Genomic DNA, 24,932 nt, shown 5'->3' with positions numbered 1-24,932 from the left:
ATTTTTGAGTAGCTAACAGATGTGCTTAATTGCTTGTCACAGGCCATAATTACATTTGTTTACTTTATTCTCCCTCAAGTATTGATTTTGGGTTTTTTTTGTTTTTTTTTAATAGCCTTGTGGCCATAAAAGACAAAATTGCATTTGTGATAAATGCAGTTAAGTATTTGATGGAACGTTTTAATATCCAAAACTCGGTTCGGTAGCTGTTTGCTGATATTTAATTGCGTGAGAGGTGCCGGCCACTGTAATATGTGCATTAAATATTTCTTTCATATAGTGAAATTGAATTGTAGCAGTATGTGAGACTCCTGCCTCCATTTGCGTGCGCACCCCCGCTTTATGTCGGGTCAGCACACGGCATGTGATCCCGAATGTGTGCACATGCAGTTGGACGGTAGACGAGAATAGATGTTTCCGGGAGTCTAGAACAATACAGTGCCTATTCCTGCTGCCCACTCTTGCTATGCTGCTGAATGGCCCTTTTGAGATAAGTAACACTGACCTCTGCTAGTGGGTTTGCAAAGGTTAACAACTATCAGGCGGGGAGGTGGGGCTGCCAGGGTGAGTCACGGTCACGAACATGAGTGACTCATCAGACAGGCAACAGGATTAAACGGAAAGAGAAAGATGAGTCGTGACAGAGTGGAGATTGTGGCCGCGGGGGTAAAGAGGAGGGGGCTCATGGAATGAGATAATAATGTGAGATGAGTTTACTGAAAAATTGCTCTCGAGTATTCCTTTTTTTACATGAAAGAGTTGTGTCTGATCTGGTGTCTAATGGTCCTCAAAAAGTTTGGTAAGTTCCACTATTTAATTAGATGCACTTGAAAAGGCAGGATGTCTTTAATTTAAGACATGACAGGACTCGGAGGCAGTAACCGTGTGACTCATGTTCCGGTCCAATGTGTCACAATCAGAAACTCTAAATCAGCAGGACCTCTGACTCCACATTCCTTCAAGGACACTTTTAGTTGATTCGCAGATTTAACCATTTATTTAGTAGCACTGAGAGGCACTGGGCACGAACCAATAAAGCACATCTGTAGTTTAGTGATTTATATGGATATATACTACATAGGGAATATATAAACATACATATGCCAGGAATCACTACAGTTTGATGCTGTGAGAAATCCTATTGTGATTCCATTCTAATCTGAGATTCTATTCGGTGCTTAATTGAACTGTCAGATGTACAAATACTTACATTTGTGGGATTAGCATAAAGTTTTTGTATATCCCATATAGATGTTGGCACTCAGTGCCCTAAGCAATATTTATGCAAAGTTTAATCAAGATTGGTCCACTCGTCAGCGACAGAGATGGGGAACATACGGACATATGTACATTGCAATTATTATAATGACATCCTGTCCTTTTTTATCTTGGGAAAAGATGAGATGACATCATACTGCTTCTATGTTTTGTTTTTGTTTTTTTTAAATTTAGACCAAATGACTGCGATTGATTCCTTTCTGGCTCTGCTGTGTAGTAGTAGTAAACACGGTTACTTCTAATTGTAAAAGATTCCTGGTTTGAGCACGGAAGGAGACGCAAACTCACAAGCTAGCTAGTGTACTCCTCATGCCGGTGCCAAGCCTGTACAAATGGGAGGGTTTCATTAGGAAGGGCATCCGGCGTAAAATCTGTGCCAAATTAAACATCCACCGTGGCAATCTCCTGGGAAATAAGGGAGCAGCCGAAAGTACCCCACTGAGTTTTTGTTTTTGCTTTTTTTTCTCCCCCTTTAAGTTTAATTTCTGGTTTACAAGAAATGTTGATGACTAATATTTCTCTTGTTTAATTATTTAAGTTTGGTGCGAGGGTGTTTGTGAGATGTTGAAGATGTTTTCGGCCAAGCTTGTGAAATTAGCTTGACTTTCTCTTCCCGTCTCCTCTCAGAACGCTGTCTAGAAGACCATGAGCTGGTGGTTCAGGTCCAGGCCTCCATGAACAGCGACGGTAGATTCCTCTTCAGGAAGAACTATGCCAAATATGAATTCTTCAGAAACCCCCTGGTAATTATTTTTCCTGACACACTTCTTTACTTTCCACGTCACTCGTGACGGCATCTTGTTGAAATACAGAGCCTGTAAAAACAGCAAATTTGAGCCAGCTTAACCTTGCAGATTATTTCATAATTACAGCAGACTGCAATAATGAAAGTAGTCACCTGTGCTTCTGTCACAAAATCTGACACTATAATTATCGTCACAGTATCTGTAATTCTGCCTCTCTCTCTCTCCACACCTCCTTCTTTGAACAGACGTTTTTCCCAGAGCACATGGTCGCGTGGTGCCAGGAAACTAATCATGCAATTCTACCATCTCAGCTCCTTCAGGTACGTACAGCTCACACACGCTGCAGTCTCGCTGCTCTTCTTAACACGCAAACAGTTTCGTTTTCAGAGTCAGCACCTGCTACATGCATACTGTACAATCAAGCTGGCATACCTCACCTCTGACCCTTAGACAGTGTGTCTCGTCAGAGCCTGCAGTAATAACTAGTGTTGATCCCCTGTTGACACGACTGTCTCGGCGCACACCACAGGTCCGGCTCTTGTGATGGATGGAATTAAGCCATCAGAAATAGAACGCAGAGTTTCGGATCTACCCTTGTGCGGTTGGGAATTTTTATTTATTTATTTATTTTTATTTTATTTTTTTTATTGATTGAAATACGAGCAAAACACAGCTGAATTGAATTTTTTTAACAGTGTCTTTTAAAATGTACAGACAGCGGAATGAATGATGGGGCAAAAAATAAAATATCTTCTAAAACATTTACCTTTTTAATGTTGTGGGAGGTTTGGGGTGGGGGCAGGTTGTGGACTGGAGGATTATGATGGTAATTCGGTGAGCCGCTTTTGTGAAGGAGGCTGGTCGGATATATTAAGATGCTTTTTTTGTCAAAGCTGTAGTAGCAACCAAAATGAAAAAACTTGATAGGTTTGCTGAAGTTTTTTAGTGGACTTTCTCTAATGTAGTTACAAATATGTGCTGTCGTTTTAATTTGCAGTGGGTGTGTCCAGTGGCTTCTGCTTAGTGGACAAAATTGTGCCTGTCAGTATCATCATATTCAGAGCTTCAGATCCAACTCGCAGCTGTACATGTTAGGAAATTATTCATGTTTTTATCACAGATGCTGTAAATGGCTGTCAGAAAAGCTGGCTGTCGATACATGTTAGATGTTGAATGATCCTTTCTCCAGACTTCTCACCCTTTAGGAAATCTGTAAGGACTTAGACAGGTTGGGCCGAGGCAGGTTTATATTCGTGGGATTTCCTGTGTATAAATCTCCAAATATCTTTATGTTCATACATCCATCTTCTGAGTGTCTCTGCAATAGGATTTAAACAATTTGCGTAGTTCCATAGTGGAAAATTTTCAAATGGTGACCTTTTGGTTAGAATGACTCGGGCCTCGAGCCATGTGTTCTGTTTTGGGGTTCTAGGTAATTACACTCAGTTTGTTTTTATTAGCCAAGTTGGGATCTGCACCTACCTGTTGTATGTTTTCTCAGTACTGTTTCCACATGTGTGTCATGTGTACTTTTTGGCTTCTCACTAATACTCCCAATATACTCTTTACAAATATCAAAAAAGAGAAAATGTCTGGTAGGAGATTTTTTTTTTATTTATTTTTTTGAAATATCTTAATGGGATTGGCTGGCGTTCTCCTGCATCATGTAATGGAGCTGTCAGAGTTAAAATCACAAGTGGAATCCATCACTTCAAGGTAGCCACTCACAGAAAGCTTTTAAGTCCGGCTGATCATATAGAAGTTATGCGCACTTATCCTCTGCATAGAGGAGTTAATAACTGGATCGGAATGAGGTGAGCTGGAGTTGTCAGGAATTTCCAGAGCCGGAATTCTTCCAAACACAAGATCTTTGCACTCAGAGTCCTGTGTAAACCAAGGCGCTCTCTAATCCTGAGCTCCTCCAGGTGTTTGCAATATTTGGCATTATGCAAGATGCATGTGAGTAAGTTACTGAAGCGAACGGCCTCCAAGGGACAGCTCTTTGTATTAACGTTCCGTGTGACTGTGCAGAGTTTGGATAATGTTCATGCACGAAGCCTAATGTCAAATTGTTTCCAAAACACTGGGAAACACATGCTTTAAATATTCAAAAGTACTGTGGAACAGTTTGCCTTTACCCGCAAGCCACAGATTCCAGATCAGCTTCAGTAACTTGACTTGCAGTTCACGGTGAAATGCTTTCCTAAAACATGGAAACCACAAACACCCAATTCTTCAAACACCTATAAGACAAGTTAGGCTTCCCTGTAGAAATGCACGATTTTCATTTTAAAGCCACAAAACACAACAGGACACAGTTTTAATGGAGTTTTTCTTTTGAGTTTAACAGACATATCTTTTCCAAGCAGTATTAGTAAATTATGCATATACTGTTCTCTTATTTTTTGTAATTAAATGTACAAATGTCACTATCAGGATTGTGACAGCCTTTGAGTTTTCACACATTGTCACAATGAGCCTCCTGTCTTTGATACCCCTACAGATGGTGCCAGCTTTCTGCCTGTGGTAGTGACAGGGGGTTCAAAGGCTTCAGATGTAATCTGGCTCCTTTTTACAAAAGAAATGACAGAGGGAATAAATTGTTATTTATTTGCATTTTCCTGCTCCCTGTTTTAGAACTTCCTAGCCACCAACAGCTGTCCAGAAATCCAGGGGCATCTGTACATGAAGGACGTGGGAAGGAAATCATGGAAGAAGGTTTACATGTTTCTGCGGCGCTCAGGGCTCTACTGTTCTACAAAAGGAACCTCAAAGGTAACGGCGGCTCGCTCCATTCATCTCAGACGCGAAATACAGTCCACCTTAAATGTAATCTCCTTGAAAGAAACTCCGTATTATTGACGGCCGAGTTGCACACGCCTCTGTCTGTTCGTGTGCCTCCGGGCTGTCTCCTCTCTGATATTTTAATTTATTAATTTCTGTCTCCAGGAGCCCAGACATCTACAGTTACTAGCAGACCTTGAGGACAGCAACATCTTCACTGTCATCACAGGCAAGAAGCAGCACGGCGCACCCACAGACTACGGCTTCTGCATCAAGGTGAGACGCAAGTGAGATGAAACAGATTTTATCTAATTATGAAATAGTGGAATGATGAAATATTATGAGCTGAGTATGATTCATATCCTGTGCCGTTTCTTGTCTCAGTGGAACTGGTTTATCAGCGCAGCAACTTTTTTTTTTTTCCCTCCCTGTGATTTATGAGTTATAAACTCAGATGAACTGTCTTTGGTTTTGTTGTTCATATCATCTTTCTCTCTCCAATTAATAATAATGGTGATAGAAGTGGTGTCAAAAATAAGAGTTTGATGCAGTGAGCGTAGTCTCTGTTCTGATTGTGTAAATTGTTCATTGGCAGCCTAATAAAAGCAGAGGGGATATGAAGGAGCTGAGAATGCTGTGTGCAGAGGACGAACAGAGCAGAAGCTGTTGGATGACTGCTTTTCGAATCTTTAAGGTAATTCTGCACTGCCTACATCACAGTACAGCCAACATGACTTCTAGCATACTTTTAATTCTTTGTAATGCAAGTAATTTGATGGCCTTTATTCACTACTCTGTTCCTTTTCCTTTGCAGTATGGGATCGTATTGTACCAGAATTACAAGATTCCTCAACAAAGGAAAACTTTACTTTCACACTTTTCAGCTCCTGTGGTAAGTTTACTGGAGTGATTATGCATGTAAGGATATAGTCTGACTTAGTTTAGGTAAATGATCTGCCTTCGTATGTAGTCTGTCTGCACTCTTGTATTTTGACTGTCATGTGTCTTTGTCTCCCTCTAGAGGAGCGTATCAGAGAACTCCCTCGTGGCAATGGATTTCTCAGGGAGGATAGGCAGAGTGATTGACAACCCGGTCGAAGCTCAGAGTGCTGCCATGGAGGAGGGGCACGCGTGGCGGGTGAGAGATGCTCGGCTTTTTGTTACCTGTTAGGTTTTTTGTTTTTGTTTTTTAATGATCCTTGCAGTTCTGTTTATGTTTGCTCCGATGATTATAGAGAGTTAGTTGGAAAAATTCATTTAACTTATAAATGTACAAGGTGACTTTTAAGTACTTGATTTAGGCTGTCTGAAATTCCATTTTCTGTCCAATTGTAAAGGAGACAATGATCAGGTTCCACAGTCTTAAAATTAGACCATGCGTTCACCACATTTGATCTGATCTTTCCTTAGCCTGTTTACTGTTTTAGTGATTGTTTTTCACTTAAAGTTATCAGAATTATGTTAAGATGCTACAAATTGCTGCTGTTTACTGTCGCTCAAACAGACCATGAACTAAACCACATTGTTTTGTCTCTGTGTGGCATCTTTCTCAGAAGAGGACTCAACGAATGAACATACTGGGGTCCAACAGTCCATTACACCACTCCTCACTAAGCTCAGGTAAATGCAAAACAGGAAAAAAAACTTGCAACTGCTCCCTAACTTTGCATATTCTTTCTGTGTATATAATGTTATTTTATAAAAATGTACTTTAAAAAAAAAAATGTTATTCTCTGCAGTCATCCACATAGCTCAGCTCTGGTTCCATGGCAGGATAACCAGAGAAGAGTCCCACCGCATTATCCACCAGCAGGGACAAGTAGATGGGTAAGTAAGCTGGCAAAGCTTTTTTCTTTATATATTTTTACACTTATTTATTTATATATCGGTGTGTCTATATAGATATATAATCTGTAACACTAAGTGAAGGCTTTTACAACATTTCGTCTCCTTTTTTGTCGCACAGGTTGTTTCTGCTGAGAGTCAGTCAGAGTAATCCCAAGGCGTTTGTGCTCACATTGTGCCATCACCAGAAAATCAAGCATTTCCAGATCCTACCGGTAAGACTCTCGCTTACTTGTTACATGTCTCGTGCGTGTTTGTATATTGTTGCACCTGATGGCTTTACTTTACTGCATTTAAGTGCTTGCCAAATCTATTAGACCACAATTAAAGTAAGTAAACACAAGAGTTTTAGAACTCTGTCAAAAATTAATCAAGTATAATTCCTGTTCAGGTATGTAAGTAATGAACTCATTTTTTCCCCTTAAGATGCCAAATTAAATGTTTGTTATTGTTTTCAACTTTTTTAAAAATACAATATTAAATTTGGACCATTACATTAACCATTACAGAAACAAAAATATTATTTGATAATTACAAGCAGTTGTTGTTGTTGTTTAGGGCAGCTGTGGCATAAAACTCACACTGGGTGTTGGTCTAATACGTTTGTTAAATACTGCATCTTCCATGGTAGCTTAGTCTGTTAACCCTGTAATGCCAAGTGTACCATAGTTATGAGTGTTTGATCTTTAAACCACCAGTGTTTTTATATTTTATATTTTAATTTATTTTTTTATTTGTATGTATGGTATGTAGCCGCTGCACGGCGTCAACGTCATTTTAACGATATTAACGCTGACAGCACTAATATAAAAAACTAAATTGCACAGAAATTCCAAATGTGGCAAAATCAAAACACATATATGCAAATTGATATTTAATTTTTAAATTTGTCATAAGGTTCAGTAATCACTCCACTTGATGATCCAGGCTTTTCAGGGTTAAAGCATTATTTCATAAGCTATGTTAAAAAATGCACCGATCAGACATTTCAAATTATTTTGTTGATCCATAAGAGGAAAGTCTGATGTTGTCTTTTCCACCTCTTCCCTCCCTCTGCCGTTCGCTCTCGCCTGTGCCGCCAGTGTGAAGAGGATGGCCAAGGCTTCTTCAGCCTTGATGACGGCGCCACCAAGTTCACCGACCTGATTCAGCTGGTGGAGTTCTACCAGCTCAACAGAGGAGTGCTGCCTTGCAAACTCAAACACCCGTGCACCGTCGTGGCCTTATGACACCTTCAGATCACATGACCCCGCCCCCCAACACTTGACCTGACTCTGCCTAAAATGAAAAGAATCTCCCCGTTGATCGTTTCTTTTTGTTTTTATCTTTGTAAGAAGCTGGTGAATTGACTGACGTTGTTGTTGTTACACTTGTTTTTATATTGTTGTGAGCTTGCTGGAGACTGCTGATTTTTTTTTTTTTTTTTTTTTGGGGGGGGATTTCATTTCATCTGCATGGAGGTTCGAGGAGTCTGATGCACAACTTCACTCCAGAGGCTCGCAGTTTTAAGAGAAGATGAAAGAAATGAACACTGCCATTTGTGTCGATGCTGTTGCAGAATCTTCCACATTATTCTTACCAATAGTCACCAGAAAAGCGTGGACCCTCGAGGTTTTACCACGCAGCTCAAATGTGAGCACCGTTCCCCTTCAACTGGACAATCAGCAGGAGAATTGAAGCTTTCATGCGGACTACTCTGCTCTTTAAGGACAAACGAGTCTCGCTCATTTTTATCAAATGTCCTCAGAATGAATTAAGAGTTTGTCTCTTAGTTTTGTACTCGTGGAAGTGGGCATGGCATTGGATGCCGCATGATCTCTCAAGTGGCGCATTACTTAACTGTGAGGTGGTGCCATCGCCCTCTAGTGTCATAAGAATGCATGGACATTTTGAGGCACCAGGGTTTCTATTTTTTAATCCCATTGAGTTTTGCAAAAATTAAAGGTTATTGAAACAAAGCTTTTGGTATAAGTACAAAATCTTTTCCCACACACAGCTTCAGTTATTATCATTACTAAAGACAAAATCCACCTTTTTGCATCCTGGATTTTAAAAGCTCTTGATTTTCACATAAGCTTTTTATCTATTCTACCTGCAATTCAGTTTTCCAAGACATTCTTAAAGCAACTTCCACAAAAACAAACTAGAAGAGTGAATTTTGGTCAAATTAAATTGAGGCCCAGTTGGGGAAAAAAAAAATACTATTGCAGCTGTATGCAGGACGGTATCAGTGCTTCATTTCTCTTTGCCACAGCACAGGGAAGGATAACCACTAGCATTTCCTCTAGAGGTAACTACCAACACATCAAAGGAAATGTGGTTCGTTTAAAAAAAAAAAAAAAAAAAAAAAAAACAACACAAAATTCCCCCCAGAGATGCAGACGATCCTGTGGGGAGCCTCCGTCCCACAGTGACGCTCCTTTGCTCCATAAATGACCTCATAACTGCTGTAAAACACACATGTGGCAATGAAAACAGTTTGGCGTGCTCTGACATTAATGGCAGACTCTGTGCATTACTTCTCACATAATGTTGCCTTTTTTTTTTTTTTTCTTTCTATCTGGAACTACTTGTACCAAGACACAGTCACACATACATTTACAGCCCACCTTTTTACAACCAGGAAAGACCTTTCACAAAAGTACACCATCAGAACATCCAACAGTGATACCTGTATCGCCGCCTTCTCGTTTTTCCTATCCCGGCCTTGTTACTCTTTCTTCAGCCTGCTCTTCGATAAAGTGAACATACTCTGTAAGCAGAGAGGGAAAACTGGAAATATTACTAAATATGTGTGTTTGAGTGACAACAATAGGAGCATCAGACTGAGAACAGCTCATACAGTTGGTCTGGAAGCAGTTGTGACTACCTTTTGTCCCACACAAAACAATTTGAATAATACAAATAAATGTTTTTTTGGCTGAAAAGTTGTCTGCGATGGAGCTCCTAGAATCACCTGTTTCAGTTTGGAGTCTCCATATAGATCAGCTTTCTCGTTGGATAGACTCGTACACTCCCACTATAGATGACGCACAACTGGCATCTCAGAGTTACACTGGACGTAAATGTTGGAGGCTCTCGCTTTCCTCCACTTAAGTAGGTTCAGAATCAACAATCTCTGCGGAGTGTTTATTTTTTTCTACCATTTTTACATCAACAGCCATCTATTATTTGCCAGCAGGTTGTCTTAAGGTATTTTAGAAGTGAGATGCAGAATAGCAGCGCTATGTTGACACTCCGTGTGTTCACCATTATTTATGTAAGATGCAATGGCTTTTTTTTGTTTTTATTGTTGCAGCAAAATGTTTATTTATTTACCTGGATGTGACTGATTACTTGAAATTTTTAGATATTTTTCTCGGCGCTGTTCAGTACTTTGTTTTTGTTTTTTGTCATTACTTTAAATTCATTGTTCAGGGTGATTAATAGAATTGTAATGACATGACCTATATTGACTTTTTAGTTTTGATTATTCAGCAATGATTTGTTATCATCAGTCTTGTTATGAAGTCATGTTTAAAGCACACTGGCCTCCGTAGTGTTAACATTGTCATTCCAAATGATGGCATGCTGGAAAAATGAAAGAATGAAAGGTATCTGGGTTTCCCAAAGCATTGATCACTTTGAATTTTTTTTTTTTCAGTTTTCTTTGACAGTTCTGATATTTATTCCAGATATCAAAATTTTCCAGAACACAAAACCTCTAAAGTTGGCTTTCTCGTGGTGTCCTTAAAGAACCATAGACATGAACTAAAGTAATAAATCCACAAATGTTTTGGGAAACTCGGTCAGGTAGAGGACAACATTGTTGTTAAAAAGGAGTTTTAGAAATTAAAGTAAAAATTTTAGATTGGATATAATAAACAATATTACAATAATGGTATCTTTTTAAGAATGAAAAAAGGACGATGCTGTTTTTAATCATTGTATGAATGTGGGAGGAGTCTGTCACTGATGTTTTACTTGCAGAGATTTGGACGAATATGGATTATCACACAGTGTTTCACAGTTGCTGGAAGTCATCCTAAGCTGCTGAGTCCTTACCGTTAGTTTTATTGTAATATGAAAATGTTAAGTACCCCCCAATGAGGCTTTGTTTTGATGTAGCAGATGTTACCATGTGAGGGACAGTACAGGGAGCTTTGTAAGTGTGGGTTTATATTTTACATAAAAACGGTAAGGGTTGTACTAACACTAAATGCGAAACTCAGTTTAAATTGGGGAACACGTGGAAGGTGGAGTAAGTATTTTTGGTTATCGATATTTTTGCCTAACTGAACTGAATACACCTGGGTTGCTCAGGGCGCACTTGAAGCATGTTAAAATTACTAATCTGTCAAAAGACGAGTACACAATGATGACAAACTTGGATATTGTAGTTTAATTAAGTTGAGACTTTTCTCCATTGCATGCACCACCCATTTGCTAGTTGTGATTACATAAAGTATATATGGAGAAAATCAAACAGAACAAGCTATTTTTAAAGAACACGGTGTTTTTGGTTTTTCCATAATTTGTTTGTATTTTTTTCTGTTTGTTGTTAAAGGCCTGAAATACTGGTTTCCTGAGCTGATTCAACCCCCCTCCCGCACCGCCAAATACACACTCAAATTAGACAAGCGTATATCACTCATGTTGGAGCATGTTGTTAGCTTTGGCAGTCAGGTAACTTGTACCCACAGATCGTGCCTCTGATACACCCCACCACCATTCCTGTGCACCAACTAGGTCTAAGATGTGGACCAATGGCAAAGCTACTGTCCATAAACACTTGATGACTACATATAAAACACACACACACTCACACTCTGAATCTGGTATAAGCTGTTAGGAATGAATGCTTTTCTCTTCAGCTGCAGTTTTGGTGTGCTTCTGGAGCTCAGACATTTGGCCCTTATTCTGCAAAGGTGGCGCAATCTGTTCTGACTCTTGTGCATTTTCATAACATTGTCATAATGCAAGATAATGTGGCTGTACAAATGAGTAAAAGTAAAAATCTGTCTATAAAAATATAAACTTATGTATTTCAGGGAATGCAAAAAAGAAAACGGTAACTTCTCTTTTTGTAAGAGAGAGCTTCTGTATTCATAATGTGCTTTGCTTCAATCTGTAAAGAGTTTAATGGCTGATAAATCTTAATTGTAACCTTTTCAGGTATTTTTGTACAAATAAGGGACTGATATATTCTGTTTATTGTAATTAGAATAAAACATTAATACATTGATATAAAAAAAGACAGTGTTTGTCTTTATGCAGAGAAGCTTCCCTTTCATATGTCTTATTAAAAGTAGCATGTGAAGGTTTCTGTGAGGGACTAACACAGTACATTAAATTGAATGTGAAAAACAAATTATAAAGCTATTCTATCTGCTACTTTGGGTAAAACAGATAATTGAGTCAAGTGCTGTATACACTAAATGGACACATCTACTAATAACTAATTTTGGGTGTTTCATTCAGTCCTTTTGCATAAAACAAAACGACCCATTCTTGGGGGCTTTAAGTATTCCCTCATTTCGGGTGTGGTCCTGTAGTAGGAGGCTTCTGTTATAACAAATGTGTGAAATTTCTTCCAGGGCAAAAATTCACACAGACATGCCAAAATCTTGTAGAAAGCCTTCCTGGAAACTTTAAAAATGTGATATCATAAAACCTCGTGTTTTCACCCATGAAGTGTAATACTTGGTTATTCCAGAAGATGGTGCAGTGCTACAGCCAGCTCAAGAGCTAGCAAATAAAGTGTCTCTGGAAGTATTTGATAGATTTAGGATTTAGTACATTAAAATCTCAGAATAAATCTTTGTGATATGTGGTTAGTGGTGCTAAGAAAAGTTGGTAGTTGCGGGGCTGTCATTAAAGGCATCGTGAAATTGCCCTTTGACACCATCTGTCACGCCCTTTGGATTGTGAGTCATGTGTTGAGGCTCAGTTTTGTTGTGGGCAAAGAAAAAGTTTAAAGATTAACATGTCTGCAGCTTCGCAGCCTGCAACCAAAGAAACTTTTATAACATCCGGACACAAGGTGAGTTGCCTATACTTTTGCTTAAAGCTTTTTTGTGCCCACTTTGCTGGAGAGAGTTTAACATTTGTGAAACTCTGAAAGAAATGGATTACTTTATGAACCAGTATTTGTTTTTCCATCTACCTTCTTAATCTTACAGCTCTAAATAGACTTTAATATAGGAGGTGCTATGTCTGTGCATTGAGTGTTTCTGTGTATCAGTGTTGGGAAGGTTACTTTTAAAATGTATTCCACTACAGATTACAGAATACATGCCCCAAAATGTATTTTGTAACGTGTTACGTTACTCAATGAGACAGGAAATGAAACAGGAAAATACCGCCGTGTAATCCATTTATTTCAACAAAGTAACTGTATGCTAAATACCACCTTTTTAAACGGTAACTGTAACGGAATACAGTTACTCATATTTTGTATTTTAAATACTTAATGGCGGTACATGTATTCCGTTACTCCCCAACACTGCTGTGTGTGTAGTTTGCTGCGATTGCCTTTAGGCTGTAGCTCAGGTGGCAGAGCAGGTCAGCCACTAATCAGAAGGTCGGTGGTTCGATCCAGGGCTGCCTCCTGGCTGCATGCCAAATATACTTGGGCAAGATACTAACCCCATGTTTGCCTACTGGTGGTGGTCAGAGGGCCCGGTGGCGCCAGTGTCCGGCAGCCTCGCCTCTGTCAGTGCGCCCCAGGGCAGCTGTGGCTACAAGGTAGCTTGCCATTGCCAGTGTGTGTGAATGTGTGTGTGAATGGGTGAATGACTGAATGTAGTGTAAAGCGCTATACAAATGCAGGCCATTTACCATTTTTACCATTTAGATTGATTGCTTACCTAATATAAAAGTAAATAACATTCATTTAGACTGTGTGTTAACAAATATTGAAGAGGGGGGGGGGAAATCAGTGTATTGACAAATGATGAATAAATAATGTAAAATAAGCATCTTTTCTGTTACCTTACACGGTTGGATGACACCACCTGTCAAACTGTCTCTTTCACTGTCACAGGAAATGTAATCTTTTTCACTCACACACAGACACTCTGTGTTAAGTTCTTATAAGTTCAGCCCAGTGAAAGTGCATGAGCCATCTAGTGGGAAAGTCAAACATGCAGTGAACCTCAAACCTCAATGCTCAGAAAAAAAGTGACAAAAGGGGAAATCAAATAGGTTAGTACCTTGAATTCCAAAGTCACATTTAATGTTAATATAGTGCACATTCGGGAAGCTGAAAGAACCCAGGTGGAGCCGCCCTCTTGATTTACAGTGGGGGGTTTGGCATACTAAATTGCATTGAAAGTTCTTTGGTGTAGTCCAGTAGTTAGCACCTGCTCTGGGAAATATTATAGCAATTCCTGAACTGAGTTAACAAGCAAAATGCAATGTTCTCATTTTCTCAAAGGAAACTATTAAGAAAAGGAGAAAAAAAAGGAGAAGAAAAACAGATATACCAGAATCCCTTTTTGATTGAAATGAATAAAAGAGGTGAACTGAAAAACTCACTGTGGACAATTAAATGCTTATTCAAGCTAGAAATGTTGAGACAGACACACACACACACACACACACACACACACACACACACACACACTCACTCACTCACTCACTCACTCACTCACTCACTCACTCACTCACACTCTGACATTTCTGGCCTGAGGATTGTAAATTCCCTCAATCCAGGTGTATCAATCAAAAATGTCACGCATGCAAAAATATCTAACTTTGATGACTAACATCTGCTGAAATGAGTGATCATACCCACCAGCACAGTGATCAGGAAGAATACAATAATTTGCTGCTTTGATAGAGAATTACATGTTGCCAGAGTAAGTAGGAGCTCCTGTCTTACCTCAGTGCTATTGCACATTAGCTTACATTTTGGCTTCTATTTCAAGATGTGGATGCTGGTTCTGAGTATTTCGAACCTCATTTTGTTAAGTCAGGATGCATTTTATAAAGAAAGAGTACTAATAGCATTAAAGCATTTTGACAGATTTGACTGTATGTAGTAGATAGAAATAGTAGAATAGCATTTTTACCATAAAGCACTTTGAGTGCTCTAGTTCATTCAAATTCATATAAACTTACAGGGAATTCTAATTATTTCAGGTTGATTTCCACATCATATGTGTAACACACATGGACAGCTCATAATGAGCAAAAATGAAAACAATAATAACACCAGGCTGGTTTACAAAAACATATTTTTCAGTGTGATTTCAAAGAAATTGTGTAAACAACCACTTTATTTAGTGGTGGTTTCAAATTGGATGCATTAGGCTTTTCCTTTGTCACAAAAAAAGTACCTCCTAACTGTGCAAAAGTACAATGCGTTATCATAAAATTACAAATTACTAACACTATTTTTGTTACTAGTTGTTTATTTTATCTTTATGTGCACATTATTTTAGTGCTAAATATGTCTTTATGTCTATATCTGTGTACATTTAGAGGATGTGGTAAAAATATATGTAAAAAGACTGAGTGCCCGTTTTTGTGTGTTTGTATGCACTGTGTGCACAAGTGCAATGTACATGTGTGTGTAGAGACATGGTAATAGCAGCTCCAGGAACTCCTTGTGAATCAGTCTTTCTTACGTTGGCCATGAGCCCCATTCCCATTGGCTGGTCTGGTGGGGGTTGGTGGGATGAGGGTGGTAAGTGGCAAGATAAAAGGAGCAAATGTCTCTTGTCCTGCTTACACACACACACAAACACACTCACCACGTGCCTAGCTGTCGGTCTCTTTGTGGACGCTAAAGGAAGAGATCCACTATCCAAACACCGCTGCTGAAGCTGAAGCTCACCTGTAGATGTGAGTATACAGACACACACAGATATTCATGCAACATGTGTAATCCTATTTGGGATAAGGATAAGGATAAGGGACTCACTTGTCATCTCAACAAGGGACAGAGACTTGCAGGGTGAAACACTTGTTGAATGATAGCAGTAGTGGAGCTCAGGGGGCAATGTTCATATGCTGTTGTGGCACTGAATCAGCAGTTTGACAGTCATTTCTGTTCAAATACGGTGTCTTTAAAGCTTGTGTTCTTGTGCTGCTATTCATTTAATTGCAAAAGGTTTGCTTGTTACTGTGAGACGTGTGAAATGGAAATTAAATGCGTTGAAATAATTCAATGTTAACACGAACAAGGAAGCCTTGATGGTTGCTTGATTTGAACAGATTCATGAAACTGACACTCTGTTATGAAACCATGCCTGTACTCTATACAGTGAATGCAAACGGAGCTTTTGGGCTGTTTAAGTTGGGCAAGCAATGCACATTTTCAATGACTGTTTGTATAAACTAAGCAGGATTGAAAAAGGAATACTTGTAGCTGTTATTCTGGCAGATACAAAAACTCCCCTAAATATTGTGACTTAAAACTACATTTCCAGCATGTAGCATCAGCTATGTGCTGTGCTGCTGCTGTCTCTGTTCACAGACTTGGATATAATATGGAGTGCTCTACTTGAAGCATACTGATGCTGAATTACTCGTATTTTTTTTTTAAAAAAATTCTGTTTACTTGAAAAAAAAGTTACTTTTCTTTTTTTAATTTAAAATGACATCACTGTCTCTTCTGTTGTTCACAGGTTGTTTTGGTTTATTGTGGGCAGAAGTAACACACATAATTGTATGGATGCTTCTGTTGTGCTTAGTGTGCTCTTGTATATTTAGAATTGTTTGTCTTTGTCCTTTTTTCCTCTCTCTTGTCTTTTCCTTTTATTGTTCTGGTCACATGTTGAAAGCTTTGTCTCTTTATGGCTCAGCTTAAGAAATCACCATCTAGCATTTCTAGTATTTACAGCACCTTGATTGTCATATACTTGCAGGAAACTCATTTTAGAGATAATACTAGACTGAAAAGAACCTGCGTTGAGAAAGCTTATCTTTCATCGATTTCCAGTAAATTAAGAGATGTTGCTTTTCTTATACATACTGTAGAGCTTCTCCTTTTGTTCATGGTAAAAGCATTTCTGATTCTGCTGGCAGGTTTATAATCTTCTTGGAGCACATTTCTGACATAAAGGTGGGTCTTGCTCCCAAATGTGATGAAAAATCCCTTTTTAGACAGGTTTTATCAGTGCTGCCAGGTTTGTGCCAATTTCTGATGTTTCTGAGTGTTTTTTTTTTTTGAATGTCTGTCTTTGCGTATATTAGGAAATAGACTGTAGTCAACAGGATTTAAGAAAGGGTTATGCATAAAAGTGTCTTTATTACTCGGCATTAAAATCTTTATAAAACTGGGATGTTATTGGTGCCATTTCTGCTGCCCTTGGCATTTTTAGTGTCAGTGATACCTTTTATGTAGATAAATAAAGCATATATAAATGTCTAATTTCCAAAAAATGATTTTGGCTTTTACATTGTGACAGGAATGTTTTTTCAGGTGCAAATTGACTTGATGTCATTCAATTCCATTTTATTTATATACACCAAATCACTACATGCTTTATAATGTAAGATGGAGACCCAACAATAACACAAAGAAAACAGAGAAAATTAATTCAAGAGAGATATGTTCGATAGATTATAGGCCATTTGAAACAGTTTCAACACCCCTGCTCTGGATCAGAATCTGAACTGGAGCGTCGAGGTTTCACAAAGCTGTGAAAGCCCAGGCTGAACCTTTTGGAAGCAGGCGGTCACATTCCTGCTAGAGATGTTTATCAGGTCTTTTAATACAGGCATACTCCCTGAAACTCTGAACCAGGATTGTATCTCACTGATTAAAAAAACAAGTTGTTAGTATAGTTTATAACTCCTCTCCAACTGCTCTACTAGAAGTTTCAATTCATATTAAAGCTGGATGCTTCTTCTGGATGCCGAAAAGGCGTTTGACAGAGTAGATTGGGATTGGGGAAAAATTAGTTTCATGTGTGATATTACCATACATTTCCTCTCAGGCAGCTTTTGAGTGAAATGACTCAAATTCTGAATATTTTCATTTATATCATTCTACAAGGCAGCCCTTTGCGTCACTGTCTGATCCTGTTATGATCCTGGCACAGTCAGAAATACCATGGGTCATCTGCATGGCCCTTTACGGAGATGACCTTTTGGTTACTTTTGTCCGATCTGTCATGCTCGGTCCTCACAGCCCTTTACATTTTAGCGATTTTTAATAGCAGTCTTAAATCAGGTGTTGTGCCAGCCTGTTTTAAACATGCTGTTGTGCAACCAGTGCTTAAAAAAACCTAATCTCTCATCCTCTGTACTTGCAAACTTCAGGCCTATTTCAAAGCTCCCCTTTCAGTCAATTTTTTTTTAGAAAAGATTGTATTTGTTCAGCTGCAATCTTTTCTATATGGTCACAATGTTCTCGAGAGTTTCAGTCTGGTTTTAAAGCTTTTCCTAGCACTGAAACTGCACTTTTAAAAGTTCTTAACGATCTTTTACGAGCCACTGACTCAGGCGATTCAGCTGTGCTTCTGCTTTTGGATTTGACCGCTGCATTTGATACTGTTGACCACAGCATTTTTATCTCTCGGTTGAAGCACTGCGGCATCAAAGGCACTCCATTAGAGTGGTTCAGGTCATACCTCTCTAATAGGACTTTCTCAGTGAAGATTGGAGATTTTACCTCTTCCACAGCCCCCTTTACTTGTGGTGTTCCCCAAGGTTCTGTACTGGAGCCAATTCTTTTCTCTATCTATATGTTGCATCTGGGTCTTATTTTCAGGAAATATAATATCAGTTTTCATTCATATGCTGACGACACTCAGATCTATCTTCAGCTAAAGAGAAACAGTTCTGCCTCCCAAGAAACATTATTTCAGTGTCTTGGCGAAGTTAAGGTCTGGATGGCCTCTAATTTCCTCAATTTCAACAAAAATAAAACCGAAGTGATCGTTTTTGGACCAAGTTGTAATTCTAGAACCTCACATTTTAATTTTCGCAGTTTAGAACCTTTTATTAAATTGCATGCTAAAAATTTGAGGATTATATTTGACAATAAGTTCACCTCTGAGAAACAGATTAGTTTAGTTGTACAGCGGTCTTTCTTTAAACTGAGGCTTTTATCCACTTTGAGATATTTTTTGTCTTTTAAAAACCTAGAATGGGCAATTCATGCTTTCATGCTATCCCAACTGGACTATTGTAATTCTTTATATTTAGGCATTAGTCAGACTTGTCTTGCAAGGCTCCAGCTGGTCCAGAATGCTGCTGCTCATCTTTTGACACGAACGAAGAGACATGAGCACATCTCCCCGGTGCTTGCCTCGCTTTACTGGCTCCCTGTACATTTTTGAATCAATTATAAAATCTTATTGGTGACTTATAAAGCACTGAATGGACAGGCCCCAGGGTATCAGTCAGACTTGTATTCCCCCTAGAGCTCTTAGATTGGGTGATCTTTTGCTCTTGGCCACACCAAGGTCGAGCCTGGTTCTTAGAGGTGATCGTGCATTTGCGGTCGTGCAGTCTAAATTGTGGAATGATTTGCCTCTCCACATTAGACAGGCTCCTACCCTTAACCTTTTTAAATCCTATCTTAAAACACATTTCTGCTCACTGGCTTTTAAGACTGCATGAGCGTTATTTACTTATTCACTTGTTATTAGCTATTTGGCATTGATGTTAATTGATATTGCTATTTTATTGTGTGTTATTTTATTGTGTAATTTGTATGTTTGTACAGCACTTTGGTCAACACCACTGTTGTTATTAAAAGTGCTATATAAATAAATAAATAGAAATAGAAATACTTACTCCTAAATCTTTCCATGGCTGCCAGGATAAATACAAAAGGATTTTCTCATTTTACTGTCAGAATGAACAGACACAATCTTGTCCCATGTCAGATCCTACATCAAGCTCCCTATGCTAAAGCTCAGCACGCAAAATATTTGATACTGTGTTTCCTCTATGCGAAAAGGCCATGATTTCTTGTCTGAAATCTTTTAAATGTCTTCCACGTTAACTGGAAGCGACGTTACTCCTAATGCCATGACTGCCCTATTCACTGAGGCTACTTTCACTCCTGTTAAATTTAAAAGCTTTCACAGTTCTGCTGGCCAGATAACTAATGCTATTAAACAGGAAATCTCCAGCCTCACCTATTTACTGTATACATGCTAAATTGGGGAGGTCCTTTATTCTCTCACATTGGAAGAAATTAAGTTGATCCTGGCCAGTAAGGCTGTATTAGGCTATTTGAAAGGACCTGGGATCCATGTCTGACCCATGTTAAAAATCCAGATGCCAGGATGTTGTTTGCCTCTAAACCTCTGTAACAATTATTCAATGGAAGAACTATTTGCTATGAAAAACTCAATAAACTGACTAAAATAAAAGAAGAAAGCAATTAGAAAAACCCGAACGACTGTGGCTACGTGACTCCAGGATTAATCAAGTTTTGTGTGCGGAATTAAAAGTGCTAACATGGCTTGCTTTAGTGCCACCTTATTAAAACTTGTAGTTGTAGCTATTTTTATACACACTTCGCAAATGTGGTGCTCAGTCCTTTTGAGGGTCATAAGCTTTGTCTGGCGTGAATGTCCAGGTGATCTATTGTGTAAGGTGACCAGAGTGCAAGAAGGCCAAGGCAAGCACGCTTACAGACACAACTAACCAGAGGTGGGACCAAGTCATTGTTTTGCAAGTCTCAAGTAAGTCTCAAGTCTTTATCCTCAAGTCTCAAGTCAAGTCTCAAGTAATGTCAGGCAAGTCAGAGTCGAGTCTCAAGTCACTGGTGTAAAAGTCCGAGTCAAGTCACAAGTCTGAAACTTTGAATTTCAAGTCCTTTCGAGTCTTTAAAAAAAAAAACAACGAAAAAATAATGTTGCAGTTATGCTAAATGTAAATATTAGACCATGTAATTTTAAAATCTGTGTTTTTCTCAACACATACAAAATAGTGAACTTAGAAAATATACACAAATTGTGAAATTGCACCTCTTTAAAATGCAGCTCAATTAAACTTAGCTCCAAGAATAATTTTCACCGACAGTTCTGAGATACGCTGCATGTTATTCTTGGATGCGGTTGTAGGACCAGCTTTAAAATCGCATGACAAAAATATCATACACATTAAAAAAAACTGTATCACCAACGTAGCCTGGAAAACATTTGCTAGTTAGATGAAGTCAGCTATCTCATCTTAGCATATTTATATGCATATTTATAATTATACGGTTCTTGGAGTGAGTGCATACACTCATGAAGTTTAGTAACTTCAGGTCACTGCAACAAGCCCAGGTACAGTTTACCGACGGATGGGTGCAGGACCTTGAAATGCACCGTGTAGAACGAAAGACCATCGTACGTATCATAAGTTTACCAGTCTCACAAATCGTCTTCATAAATACACATTCCTTAACCGTTTATTAATAGGACCTTTGAGCTCAACGGTAATTAATTAGTAGTGGAAATAATTTCTGGTAGCATCACAGAAATGTAGCAGTGACAATAATATTGTATGCTGTAATCGTACTGGGCAATTAGTGATACAAAAAACCTGTTTTATCCTGTGAATAAAAGTATGTGTTTTTGTCAGTGTACCATAATAACAGAAGCGAAACGCAATATTGTGTCAGGATAATTTACTATTTATGCACAATAAATAAAGGAGCATAGCGCGACCATTTCTGTTCAGCGCCAGACTTGCTTGTAACCTATATCACCAATTATGTTATGAAAATGACGTATTAACTACTAAAAAACACTGACCTTTGTGTAAATGCTTGGAGCAGACTAACATGTGAGCTGGAGTGTTCTAGGACGTTATATTTGATCTTTGAATGGCTGCAATCCAGTCGCCTCTTTGTTACTTCGGAAACATGGTTTGAACAATTTCTCTTCCACGACGTAATCCGATAACAACCGATCTCTTTACCCGTCGGCTTCCCGTGGCTGTCATGCGACCGGCTATTGCAGTTAATAATACAACAGCTTCTTGACATTTTTGTGTTTCTTTTTATCGCTGTGTGACTGATTTTAATTGAAAGCCTGCGTGCGCTAGTACCGCTTGCCACGAGTTCCCAGAATCCTTTGCGGTTCTACCCATGAATGACGTCACATTTTCAATCTCTATATAATATGCGTGTTAAATTTTATATTTGGGGTGAAATATCAAGTCTTTTCAAGTAAACCGGTTCAAGTCCAATTCAAGTCCCAAGTCATTGGTGTAAAAGTCCAAGTCAAGTCACAAGTCTTAGAACATTTTTTCAAGTCAAGTCTAAAGTCATAAAATTAATGACTCGAGTCTGACTCGAGTCCAAGTCATGTGACTTGAGTCCACACCTCTGCAACTAACTGTAGATGAAGTTCTAGGTCAGAGGTGAGAGATACATTTTGCTGGTAACTGCATTTGTGCCTGCATAGTAACAGTTGATGCAAGAGGTGTTAAAATAAACGTGAAATGAACAAGTCATCAGGAACCATCTGGAGGGGGAGACGGTTGAAACAAACAGCCATGTATGGTAAAAATGTTGCTGATAATGGGAACTTGTCTAACTGTCATTAACTGTTAATCAATCATTAACTGTAACTGATGCATGTTATATTCTTCGCTGACGCAAGAAAGGGCTGAACCCTGACATATTAAAACCATTTTGAAGTGTGCTTTTTAGCGGAGATCTATGCTGATGTTGTTACAGTATACATCTTCCCACGCGTGTGTTTAATAAAATCATCGTTTGACTGAACTCATCTGGGCCAGTGTTGGTTTGTTCTTATCCTCAATATTAAAGAATCAGGATATGTGGCATGTGTAAAAATGCTCAAGTGGCCAAGCGGATTCTCATATAACCTTGGGTAAGATACTGAACCCTGAGCTGTCTCTAAAAATAGAATTATAGTTTGAGATGAGACAAATATATCCAGAATGTTTGTGCTTATATACAGTATGTACAGTACAGATACTGTACATATAATAACTGCTTCAAATGTCTAATCATGAAATCACATGACAACAAGTCAAAGCCTTTAGGCACACAGAGAGTTCTCTGGGTTACAGTCCCTTGCTGAAGCCAGAGATCAGAGGAGAATGGCAAGGCTCTTTAAAGCTAATAGGAAAGCAACAATGACTCAAATAACTACTTATTTTAACCAGCGTTTGCAGAAAAGCATCTCTGAATACACAGCCTTGAAACAGATCGGCTACAGCTGCAGAAGACCGCGTCAGATACCACTACTGTCAGGATAACGTACTACGCCCTAAAGCTCTAGTCATCTCAAACTGGTTTCTTGAACACAACGAGTTCTCAATCAAAGACGACAACGTGGTGGAAAGGGAGATTCACATCTTAAATGTGCAGCTGACAAATCTGCTGCAACAAAATGTTTGAGGAATGTTTCCGGCAACTTGTTGAATCTGTGCAGCAAAGAATTAATGCAGTTATGAAATCAAAAGAGGATCTAAGCCAGTACAGGTGATGAAGTGTATATGATTGAGTGAATGTGAGTGTATATGTATTTATTAATGAGTGACTAAATGTAACTTTTAACTGCTTTTATGTATTTTAAACGCCTCATGATCAAAAACTCCGGACATAACTTAGCATCATCTTACAGCAAGATCAAAGGTCAAACTTCTGTGTGCTAATATAGCTGCTCTTTTAAATATTTGGTACCACTCTGTAGTATCTTAATCTTAAAACACACCAAAATCATTTATAAGCAGTCAAAGCAACAACAAAAACTGAAAGGTAATGAGTGTCTGTGGTGTCTTACAGTTGTACCATGGATGCAGCAGAATTTCGACGCAGAGGCAAAGAGATGGTAGACTATGTGGCCGACTACCTAGAAAACATAGAGAAGCGACCCGTCTACCCAGATCTGGAACCAGGATATCTTCGCTCTTTAATCCCCAATGAGGCACCACTGGAGCCAGAAAGCTATGAGGACATTATAAAAGACGTCGAGAGGGTCATAATGCCAGGGGTATATATTATATATATTTTGGGGGTATAAATGTATTCATTTGTGATTTAGATATCTCTGAGGTTCAGGCAACTCTGGTGTAGCAGTTTAAACTTAGTAGATGATCTGGTAGAAACTGGTTGCTGGTTAAAGCTTCAGCTTTTAAAAGGGTTGTTTGCAGGATATTAGGACTCTGTTGGGCCATATAGGATGGTCAATTAGCTGTTCAAAATAAGGAATAAGATGAATTTAGATAACCACTTGTACTATGTTTTGTGTTTTTCCAGGTCACCCACTGGCACAGCCCGTACTTCTTTGCTTACTTTCCAGCAGCATCCTCTTACCCTGCCATGGTGGCCGACATGCTCTGTGGAGCTATTGGCTGCATTGGATTTTCCTGGGTAACTGAAACCTTTCTGTATTCCTGTATCTGACTCAGCATTTCGAAATTAATCCATATCTGAAGTGTTTGACATTTTCATTTGCATTTTGGCCGTGTGGTTTCAGGCTGCCAGCCCAGCCTGCACCGAGCTAGAGACAGTGATGTTAGATTGGCTTGGGAAGATGCTTCAGCTGCCTGAGTGTTTTATAGCTGGGACACATGGCCGTGGAGGTGGTGTCATTCAGGTAACGGTCATTTGTATGTGTTCATTGCATGTGTGCTTTGGTCAAACACTTGGTTGGCTACCACTATCAAGGAGTCCAACCAGCTTCTGCATATTTTAACACTAGTTTGAAGATCAGTGGCTCTAACTGACACTTTTATACATGTTATTGTTTAAAAGTTTCGGTGCAGATTGACTTTGAGAGTCTTTATGTGTATACAAATAACCTGGTTGCCCCTGTGCTCATATTCATCACCAGCTTTTATGCTATTGATTTGTTGTCTCTGCCTCTGTCTGGTTCAATCCAGCAGAAAATTGGCAGGAAATTGCCTTTTAATGTGTCATCCACAGGCAGGCAGAGATGACAATGATGGTGCTGGGATTGTTTCGTGTGGAAAAAGGCTAAGCATTAGTTTGGTGTTCCATTGACAGAAATACAGAAAGCAATAGCTGAGGATACACTCTATATATATGTGTGTGTGTGTTAATGGGATGTTGAATGGTGGAGCATGAGAGCACACTCTGATGACAGATCATTTCATGCCTCCTCTATTGTGACCACCTGAGTGTGAGGGCGTGTTTTTTGTGTGCGTGCTCATCTGGCTCATCGTGTTTTTGTTTCTGTCTTGCCTCTCTCCTGTTTTAGCACGACTCACTATGGCAACGAATGGGGCTCTTCTCGCTGCAGCAAGGCTAATTGAGTGTTGTGACTGCACGTTGCAGACCTATTATTATAAACCTTATACCAACACAAAGGGGAAGTGGGATGGTTAAAAAAAAACCTCTGG

General features: G+C 39.0%; 2 protein-coding genes across 5 annotated transcripts in view; both read left to right on the top strand.

The window, feature by feature from the left end:
* The window catches only part of grb10b (growth factor receptor-bound protein 10b), a 72,909-nt gene extending 60,981 nt beyond the window's left edge, over positions 1 to 11,928 (top strand). Inside the window, exons 7-17 of one of the 3 annotated variants that reach the window (XM_086310771.1) lie at positions 1,906 to 2,021; positions 2,270 to 2,344; positions 4,662 to 4,799; positions 4,974 to 5,084; positions 5,404 to 5,502; positions 5,623 to 5,700; positions 5,830 to 5,946; positions 6,362 to 6,428; positions 6,548 to 6,635; positions 6,775 to 6,868; positions 7,736 to 11,928. In XM_086310771.1, the coding sequence (XP_086166897.1) occupies positions 1,906 to 2,021; positions 2,270 to 2,344; positions 4,662 to 4,799; positions 4,974 to 5,084; positions 5,404 to 5,502; positions 5,623 to 5,700; positions 5,830 to 5,946; positions 6,362 to 6,428; positions 6,548 to 6,635; positions 6,775 to 6,868; positions 7,736 to 7,882 (1,130 nt within the window). In that variant the 3' untranslated portion in view covers positions 7,883 to 11,928. The remainder of the gene's footprint in view (positions 1 to 1,905; positions 2,022 to 2,269; positions 2,345 to 4,661; positions 4,800 to 4,973; positions 5,085 to 5,403; positions 5,503 to 5,622; positions 5,701 to 5,829; positions 5,947 to 6,361; positions 6,429 to 6,547; positions 6,636 to 6,774; positions 6,869 to 7,735) is intronic. The other 2 variants (XM_086310772.1, XM_086310770.1) reach the window with 2 other exon arrangements.
* Positions 11,929 to 12,561: 633 nt separating this feature from the next.
* The window catches only part of ddc (dopa decarboxylase), a 28,804-nt gene continuing 16,433 nt past the window's right edge, over positions 12,562 to 24,932 (top strand). The window contains exons 1-4 of one of the 2 annotated variants that reach the window (XM_086310768.1): positions 12,562 to 12,675; positions 23,353 to 23,560; positions 23,827 to 23,940; positions 24,047 to 24,166. In XM_086310768.1, coding sequence (XP_086166894.1) covers positions 23,360 to 23,560; positions 23,827 to 23,940; positions 24,047 to 24,166 — 435 coding nt within the window. In that variant the 5' untranslated portion in view covers positions 12,562 to 12,675; positions 23,353 to 23,359. Of the gene's footprint in view, positions 12,676 to 15,323; positions 15,483 to 23,352; positions 23,561 to 23,826; positions 23,941 to 24,046; positions 24,167 to 24,932 lie in introns of those variants that run through there. The other variant, XM_086310767.1, reaches the window with a different exon arrangement.

Source organism: Aulonocara sp. 'chitande type north' Nkhata Bay, linkage group LG11 (assembly GCF_057382095.1).
Source record: "Aulonocara sp. 'chitande type north' Nkhata Bay isolate Kocher_YH1m ecotype deep benthic linkage group LG11, A_spYH_male_GT1.1, whole genome shotgun sequence".
Lineage (NCBI taxonomy): Eukaryota > Metazoa > Chordata > Actinopteri > Cichliformes > Cichlidae > Aulonocara > Aulonocara sp. 'chitande type north' Nkhata Bay.
This window is presented reverse-complemented; position numbering and strand designations above follow the sequence as displayed.